Consider the following 10,102-nt stretch of genomic DNA (forward strand, 5'->3'; position numbering starts at 1 on the left):
GCACTAACTCCAAGATAGATGTTGCTCGGTGAGTGGCTTCATGAGGGAAAGGCTCTCGATGTTGCTTGCCATGAAGACAAGCAACACATGGGGTATTGGGAGATTTGAAAATAGGAAGACCTTCAACTAGTTGGGAGGAGGAGAGCTTTTGAAGAGAATCATAGTTGAGATGACCAAACCTAGCATGCCACAACGTGGGATCTTCTTGTGCCACCAAGGCATGAGAGCCTTGACGAAGATGAAGAAGATGAGATTTGGAGTTTTCCAAGGGGCTATGGGAGCTTTTTAGGCGATATAAACCCCCTTCTTGTGTGCCACTAGCTACAATTTGTAGGCTGTTGGTGTCAATCACTTCCAAAACTGAGCTATCAAAGTAGACTCCATAACCTTGCTTGGTGATTTTGTAAACCGAAAGAAGGTTGGTAGAGATGCGAGGCACATGTAGCACATCTTGAAGAACGATAGGTTCTTCACTTGAAGAATTGTCAAGAAACACATTACCCACACATGAAGCCTCAATGCTTGAGGCATCTCCTATAGAGATTTGGGAAGAGCTAGGCTTCACATCATGCAAAATGGATTTGTCATAGGTCATGTGTGAAGTGGCACCACTATCTACTAACCACTCATCGATGGTTGAAGTAGTTGGTCCAGCCAAATGTGAAGTATGTTCCTCAATGCCAAGGAAAACTGTTTCTTTGGCTGAGTGGGCCGAGTTGGATTTCGGCGTAGGTTGATTTCTGGTAGAAGAAGAGTTCTTAGCATTGTCCCTTTTCTTTTTCCGACAATCTGGCTGAATGTGACCTTTGTAGCCACAATAATGACAAGTGAGCTCCTTGTAAGCTGGGTTGTTTGGCGGTCTTGGATTGGGTTTGTTGTAGGAGTTACCATTTTGCTTCCACTTGCCTTTACTTGTCGCATGTAGAAGCGTCTCATTGGAAGTTTGAGCACTTTTCTTCCTTATTGCCCTATCTTGTAGCATACCAAGAAATGTATTCATGTCAGGTGTGTTGGGAAGAAGAGAAATGGTGTCACAAAAGGCTGAGAATGACTCAGGCAACTTTATCATTAGACGATGCACAAACTCAACTTCAGTGGACTTGCTTCCCAAAGAAACTAGTTCCTTTTGGAGAGTGACAAATTCCGTTATTTGATCCATGATGTTGGGAGTGTCATGAATCTTGAGATTTGCAAGTTGGCTTTCAATAGCTATCATTTGAGCATGATTAGCTCGATGATACCTCCTTTTGATGGCTGTCCATAGTTCATTGGCTGTCTCGTCATCTTTATCTTGAAATTGACGAGCGATGCTCGGTTTAATATTAAACATGAGGAAAGCATGAGCACGAGAATCCTTATCTAGCCAAGCTTCAATCTCAGCGTTAGATGAGCCAGCAACTGATTTGGTTGAAGAGGATGAAGTTACTGGTGGTTTCTTGTCACTACCATTGACTACATTCCATAAACGATGGTATTGTAGCAAGGTCTTTATTTGTAGCTCCCAATCCAAGTAATTGTTCCCATCCAAGATGGATTCTTTGGGGAGTTGGGGAATGGTTGATGAAACAATGGTGGCATGTGAGGCCATGGATATCCTCCTCTTGAGCTACAGCTGGACAATTTACAGCAGTTGTAAGTAGATACTTAGGGTCTTTCTACTTCTCCCTAGATGCTAGGTGAGGCTCAGATAAGGGGAAAAGAAAACATAAGAGCCTCCTCTGTAGGGTTGGGAGGGAGGGATAAAAGAAGATAGGTCTGTGTGCTCTTTGGCAAAAAAAAATCAGGCTGAGGATATGGAGACCTCACTGCTCTGATACCATGTGAGAAAAGCTGTTAATAGCAGCAGCGGAAGACTTAAAACAAAATAGGCACAGCCAAGCTGTGAGAAGGCTGTTAGACAGCAGTAGAAAAAATGGTTGCAAAGAGTAGAGACACAGCCAAGGAATAGAGCTTGTTTTAAGTAGCAAAAAAGAAAATGAAAACTTATACAAAAGAGGCTGGTATAGCCTATTTATACAAAATTGGGGAATGTGGGTGAAATGGCTGTTTGGTAGTTAAGTGACTCTTGTACTACCAAACAGGTACAAAAAACTAGGAATATCTTGGAAAAAGTAGAAGAGAGAAAAGGCATTTAAAGCATTGCAGATTCTAGAGAGAGAAGGCATTTAAAGAGTTGCAGATTCTAGAGAGAGAAGAATCTGAGAAAAGAGAGAATGTAGTACAAAGATAATAAATATGAAAGAGAGTGCAGGGCTGGAGCTGCCACCCTCCAACACTAGAAAGTTGAAATTCCTAGACGAATATAATTCCTTCAAGAAAATGATAACAGCTCCAATAAAACCAGAGTTAAGTTCCTGTCATCGTAGCTTACAGCAGCAGAGGAGCTTATGCCAGCACCATGAAGTCCATTCACTCCATCAAGCAAGCCAATAATACCCTACATCAAATAATTATACTTGATGAAGTTATGTTAAACCACACATATTATACTGCTTAATCATTCAATTTAATGACCTGCTGAATATTGTATCCTCTTTTCTTTAGTGCATAAACTGCGCCTCTAGCATAGTCACCCCATTTTCCTTCCTCTTCTATGGCGCTTATTTCATGTTTGTTTTGAAGTTCAGCACCTATCCTTTTCTTGACTAACATAATGTATGAGAATAATAACCATGAAGAGTTCAATTACCACATATCTTATCTATTCGGGTCCTGTTAATGACATTTTTGTGTTTGGAGAATTTCCTTAATATTTTCTAATTTATATTTCCAGACTCAGAATAAATCTCCGTTTTAATACGATACATTGCTATTTTCATCACACGGAGGATTGAAATGCAAGTACATCACATACTCGTATTTTCAGACAGCAAAATTACTTCCGCTTTGAATGTAATTCATAATCAATAACTCTTATAGATTTATCTTTATTATTCATTCCCAATGGTGTGCATATAATTTTTTGTATCTCATTTTTCATTACTGTAGGATAGGTATGAGTTTTTCTTTCACCATTTACCCAACCCTCGGCACAGTCAGGGGATAAGGTCATGAAACATACATGCAAACCGACCATAGAAAGTCATTCCCGTTACATAAGCCTTGATGAAATTACCTGAATCTCACATCACCAGCAAATTGCCTTGATTTTAGAAAGACCTGCAGAACCATATACGATGCTTAAACATAATACATAAATCAATCCTAAAAACTTTTCCCCATGCACTTGAAATGACATGAATTAATAATTCTTCAAAAAATTGATGGAAACTCTACATGTTACCTCATTTCCATCTGAAGAAACAAACCCAAGAAGAATGCCCTTATCAACAGTCATTGCTGTAACTGATCCTCCCTGTTCATTAGGAACGCTTGATATTAATTTCTATGGTAAATACCATTGGCAGGACGATCATCATGCTTGGTGCCATATGAGCTCTAGGATGAAAAATCAATAAGTGCACTAGTGGGATTAAAAGTAAAAAAATAAACAGAATGAGCAAGCTAAACATATGCAGTAAAAGAGAGGGGCTAAACCAGAACAAAATCGTGAGAATGGAAATGCCCCACGTATAAGCAGCTGAATCAGATCACAAATGACTTGCAAATTGGACTTTGAATCCAGATTGGATTGTGAATCTTCAAAACTGGGAAAGTATGAAGATTTCAAGAAGTTGACACATACAAACCAGCCCCCGATACAGTTAAAGAATAGATGGGCTCAGCCTTCACGTAGTCCCGTCATTCTGCTACAGTATACGTTTATTGAAACTGACTTAAGCTTGATGCAGGTAGGACGTTACATAGGACAGTGTCAACTTGAAGTATGGACTGCTTTCTATCAAGTGGCCATCTCCAGACTCAAGAGTATAAGCTGTGGATAGCTTATTCAAATAACAAGAAAATCTCAGTATCCTGAACTTGAAAATAAACATCTACCTACCCTATAGCTAAAAGGATATCTGAACTCAATAGCTCTCTTCAGAATCACCCTCTCAAATTATCCACAAATCTAAAGGAGGATTCTGGATGGGTTCTTCGGTAGCATGAACATGCAAATCGTGTGTTTTGTACCTGCCAGCCCTATTTGTGAAAGGCAAATAGGTCTTTCGTATATCTGGTGCTCTCTTCACCTATGAGGAGATCTTGCATACATATTCTCTTAATACACAATCTTTATGTAATCTAACCTTCTAACCTTGGGCATCAAGATCGCATCATGTATAACGATTGCCATCATCAAATGCTGATCCAATAACTCACATCACATTGTGCATTAAAAATTTAAAAGAAAGAACCATAGACAACATGGAATTTGTGTGCAGACCCTCAGGAGGTTGGCAGCTGACTAGCCTTTAAAGTGCACCAAAGACTCTGAAGAGCCATCACAAATAATAGCAGGATTTCATGTACATTAAGCTTAACAATTTCCTAAAATGATTCCTCCGTGTTATTTTGATTAGAGTGTGGTATTTGTATGATTATGGTACGTAATTAGAATCAGCTCTAATTCGACAATTAAAACGTAAGGTAATGGCTTGCACTGTACACCTTCAGATAGAACATAACAAAATATATGAACCTAATTGAAGAAAGATGTCAAGAACAGAAGGCTATGAATCCACTAAATTCCCGGATATTCACAATTTCGAGCAATTCAGAGTCAACAAGAATTTTGTCAAGCATATACATGACGTTACTGAAACTCAAAAAGTACATCCTTAATTTTGTAGGAACAAGAAAACCCACCTGGTGATCTATATGTGCACCCAAAGGGCACACACGGTAAGGAGAGACCACTATCCTCACATCTCCGATGTTACTATTAGCAAGTGTAGAAACTTCATCTCTTACTTTTTGAATCTGCAAAAAATAGAGCAAAAACATTCATAAGAGCAAAATCATAAAGCTTCATCTCTTTATTTCAGAACTTGAAAGAAAATCAATGAAGCACTTATGTTGAATGGAACTCCTAAATATATGCATGCATGCGTAAAGCAATCAAGCATAACTCAAAGAATATCACACAATAGCTCAAGAAACATTGTCAGGCAGTTCCATCCTGCTCCAGACTACATGCAGAATCAATCCTATGGATGCGTTCTGTAACCTTATCTCCATGAAAGGAAACATCAAAGACTGGTCTATGCCTGATTAAACCACTGGCTTAACAAATGATGAAACGTCCTCAAATTCTTGCATAGTCCTCAGTTAGGAAACTCCTCTTGGAATAGGGTCCCACATTGCTTATTCCTTCAGGATAGATTCATCATCTGGTTCTCTTAGATGGATACATCTCTTTCACGTATTCCTAGTGTAATAGGGCACTGCAAGATCTCTTCACAACAGATATAGACAGATATGCTCATGACTCTATGATGGAAAGAACCTGCCAATAGTGCCATCAAGGTATGAAATTGGCAGAACACTCTGTTTGCCACTGCTGGTTTTCATGAGCCAAGGAGGAGATAGCACTGCTTCTTCAAACAAGGCTTTGGCTCACCATAAGGCAATGGAATATGAAAACCAATGATGTTTACAAGGTCTTCATTGGTTATAGAGAAAAGATGTCGAAGGAGAACAATACAATCCCAACACCAAAATACCATAAAAAATTTCTTTAGCTCCATCTCTCTTAATGCATGGAATGAGATTGAGAAAATTCAAAAGATGTTCTTAAGGAGGCAATTAGGAGTTAAATGCACTACCTCTTACCAGGTTATGTTTTTGGAAACAGGTGTTCGGCCCATAGAAATATTGGCACTCCAAAGAGTATATAGATACATTACAAAGGTCAAGAAAATGTCGAATCATCGATTACCACATCTTGCTTGGAATGTTGGATGTAAGCAACAAAAGAATCATAAGAGTAAAATTCTCACATCAGGTTGGGTTGTTGACATATGAAAATGGTTTAGAAGACGCGGTGTGGATGACTTTTAGACCTTTCGGGAGATATTATGCAGTATGTAATGATTGAGGAAAGGCTGGTGGAATAATTAAGGATGAAGTGAGAAGATGCTAAGAGGACAAAGCTAGAATACTACATTGCAAATGTCAACCCTGAATGTTGGTCTCAATATAAAGCAAGAATGCCTTTTGATTCTATCCAACCTTATCTCATTACCAATATGAGTAGTAATGCTCGTAGAGCCTTTACACTACTTCGCATCAATCTCACAAGTTAGGTATTGAAGTTGCATCATGGTATCAAAATGTAACAAATTTGAAGGCATGTAAAGTATGCAATGAAGGCATGGTAGAGGATGAATGTCACTTGCTCTTCACATGCTTGGAATATTGTGCAATTTATTCAAGATATGTTGACATACTAAGAGGGAGTGATAACTTAAGTGCCATACTTAAGATACCACCTAGAAGGTTGAGCTCATATGTGTGCTTTATTCACATAGAGACTTTGCACTTCAATGTATGAATACCCCTTTTTAGGAAGGAGACACCTATCAAGAACACATGTATACTCTGGTACCATAGGTCAAAATTGGCCTCTTTATGGACGATAAAAATTCTAATTCTAATTCCCATTACAAGTCGATAAAGGGTTACATGAGTAGGGTTTTGACCACAACATTCAAACGAATGTTGCAAAATATCAAGCAATAGGATATTTTCATGCACATGGGCCATATCTATCTAGACCACAACCCCATGAGCTTTGTCATCAACAAATAAAAGGCCATTATCACTCGTGCTTCTCCCTTCGGAAACCACTCCACCTTGGATCAGCCCATGTTGGAGATCTTTTTAAGGCAGAAATTTCAGTCCCGCTAACTTCATTATTTTAAATGCTTAACTAAGGATCCTTTGCTACCTTCGGCACATTTTTAAATGAAATATCTCATTCAGTCTGATATGACATTTTATCTTTCTTTCCTTCACAATTAGACTTTCCATAAATGAAGATGCTAAAATCAGCATATGGCACTTCCAAACGGAGGGAAAATCTCAATTAAACCACTACTTTAGCTAAAATTCGGCACAAAAGTATATCATATAAATGAAAAAAAAATGCATTTAAGATTCTGGGCTCGTTAATACCTAATTCACATCTATGAAACTAGCTCTAAAGCTGAATTTCAAGATCTACATCAAAAAGTGGTTTGTTCGAATAATGCAAAAGTCTACCTAATGCTGGCCTGCAATGCCTCTTCAAAAAATACCTTAGCCCACCCATTCGTAACTTTTACATGATTATATGTAGATCCTAACTTCAAGTGATTTAATGGTGAATAATTTCCTTTGGTCTAGCAACCATCAACTTGTCCACCAAGGGTTCCCACAGAATAAGCAAACTAATAAAAAACCAAACTAATTTCATTATGTATTAGTTTCATAAGAGAAGAATAATAACTTCTCCGGGTCATAGATAGCATAGTTGATAGCTTATTGAGACTATGCTTTCCACATCATTGAGGATGGAGTTATCTTACGCTTTGGATATATGGATATTCATCCATCTCATGGATTGAGATGCACCATTGCACAGATCCACACCTTATCACATCAGTTGGAGAGGGATAGGTGGGTATAGGGCATACCCTATTATGAACAATATTAATGAGAAGAGATTAATTAAAACATTACAAACAAGAAGAATTAAGGACGCTTAACTACACCAACCAGCCCTGAACAAAGGATAAGGGATGAATATAAAAGCCTCCCATATTACTAAATATGGCCTTACATTATACCTTGGAAGTGAAGGCAACCACAGATCTCAAAAGCTTCTTTGGGATGCCATGTGGAAGGGTACTCCTTTATATAGCTGAACTTCTTTGGCTCCCAAACATCCAAATGTTCCTACATATCCCAAGTCGTAGGATGACCAGTTTCTCACTTAAATTACCCTTGAATCCATTTCAATCATCCTTTACCATTGGCCCTTAAGTATATGTCTGTAACAAATCCTTCAGAGAAGCATATGTTCGATATGTCTTACAGAGCTCAAGTCAGAGGAACCTATGCTGTTCCACAGTTTAGAATGAAATCCAAGGGCATTTCCACTACTCTTTAGGGAGGTGCTCAGACCATTCTCCTAACTCACGCACTTCTATAATCAAAGATATTTGGGTCTGCTTCTACTAGAGATCTGTAAATTTAGAGAATCACTCTTGATGGGTAGCTACATCATTGAACAGCTTACTGTGAGATTCAAGGACGCCTCCACTGTCTCTTTAGGGAGAGATTTGATCATTATCTTAACCCATGAAATTCAATGATCAAAGATATTTGAGGCTATTTCTACTAGACATCTATAAATTTAGAGAAACATTCTTGAGGAATAGCTAGCCACCTAGGCTTGTACGACGGAAAACGTTAGGCTTCTTCAAAAGGTTGTGCCAAGATACCTCAGAGCAATCACAACCAAGACCTCATCGAGGGATATCATATACATTGATATTGAGAGTTAATAAGCTGGTCTACTTACAGTCTACCTCTCCTAAATATGCTTTATTTATTTTGTGAATTCTATCCTCCAAATTACTTGTATCAATGGATCTTATATTGTTATGCTTTGATCACAGCATAGTTACAAAGGGAAGCTCCATAGTTTAGGAGTAAATTATTTTTTCTTTCTCTTAAAAGACATTAATATATCTTTCTTTCTTTCTATCATCGAAACAGCTTGCAGAACATGGAGATAATCATTGTCGGTCTGATGAAATGCAAGAGTAGTTCCTATCACAGAGGATGAGTATAAATGCATTACCCCATTCCAATATAGCTTGGAATGTAAAAATATAAATATGAGCAAACTGGAAAAGAATAGAGTGATTTGAATTAATATCATTAAGCTGGATAATCAGCGAGCATTTAGCCCACAACATCTCTTGTAAGGACTTAACTCACTATAACACACTCTTTTTACATGCATCACACAATGGAATTATCGGAAGCCTGATACAAATCTATCTCATGCACTCCATATTGTAATCGGAAAATATGCACACAAAACTATAGAAGAATAAATCTGCCAATTGTGCCATCAATGGGTGGAATTAGAAGAATGCTATGTTTGCCATTATATGACTGTTTATGAAATTAGAGGAAGATGGCATTGCCTCTTCAAACAAGGCTTTAACCAAATACACAAGGTAATGGAATACAAAGACCAAAAATGCTTGAGACTCTCTTGCTAGAACTCAAGAGACATAGGAGAAGTTGTCAAAGGACAACAATATAACCACAACATCTCATATACAAAGACCATTGCGACTTTCTTTACCTCCAACAATTTCTCTTTTGTCAATTTATTATATCATCATCATCTCTCTCTTGTCAATGGTATTCAGTTTCCTGTGAGGTTAATAATACATCTATTTATCTATCCATCTTATAAAAAACCCAGCAAAATCCCGTATATCACCCTTGAACGTCACCCATAGATACCTGAATGAAAGGCTACATAATTATAATGGGGCCTAAAATATATGGATCTTGATGCGAGGAATGGAGAAAGAACTTTACTTCCAAACCGTGAAAAGATTTGCCTTCTTCCCTTGAGGTTTTTCGCTTACCTCTGGAAAAACAGGATGGTTATTGTTGGACGGATTAGGTCAATCTATTTCACTCCGGTGATATAAAGCCACTTATCATGTTTACATGGAATAATACACAAGACAACACCAGGAATGTCTAAACAGATACAGATCGGGCGTATATGGGTGGAATCTGATAAAACCCAATAAAAAAGAAACAGTGGAAATGAAAATGTAGGTAGGTAGAGCAGAGAAAAACCAGATCTTTGGAAGGCCATTCGAACTCGTGAGTAGTAGCCATTGATATCCCAATAAAAAGGAAACAGTGGAAAGGAGAATGTAGGTAGAGCAGAGAAAAAACCAGATCATTGATATCATCGATTCCAGTTGTTCATGAATAATACCATCGCTTATTCTATAATATAGAATAATAACATAGATTGACCCATGCGTGGTATGCGTGGTATTCGACATCCGCAATATTCGTAGTATTCGAGAATATAAAATTGCTCCAAGAATATTATAAAACCATTCGTTTATGGAAAATAAATTTACATAATAAAAATTATTCAATTCACTTAAAAAAAAGGAAAAATCACCAA

General features: G+C 37.8%; 1 protein-coding gene across 1 annotated transcript; it reads right to left on the reverse strand.

Moving 5' to 3' along the window:
- Positions 1 to 2,291: 2,291 nt before the first annotated feature.
- On the reverse strand, positions 2,292 to 9,872 carry LOC147847442 (galacturonokinase-like). The gene is made up of 6 exons (XM_087339191.1): positions 9,760 to 9,872; positions 4,750 to 4,863; positions 3,284 to 3,355; positions 3,116 to 3,159; positions 2,515 to 2,635; positions 2,292 to 2,437 (listed from the first exon to the last, which is right to left on the reverse strand). Exons 1-6 carry the CDS (start codon positions 9,799 to 9,801, stop codon positions 2,312 to 2,314), a joined length of 519 nt encoding a protein of 172 aa, XP_087195317.1. The 5' UTR covers positions 9,802 to 9,872; the 3' UTR covers positions 2,292 to 2,311.
- Between the last annotated feature and the right edge of the window lie 230 nt (positions 9,873 to 10,102).

This window comes from Azolla caroliniana, unplaced genomic scaffold, assembly GCF_043228905.1.
Source record: "Azolla caroliniana isolate FFs.n. ecotype wild unplaced genomic scaffold, voAzoCaro1.0.p SCAF_1019, whole genome shotgun sequence".
Lineage (NCBI taxonomy): Eukaryota > Viridiplantae > Streptophyta > Polypodiopsida > Salviniales > Salviniaceae > Azolla > Azolla caroliniana.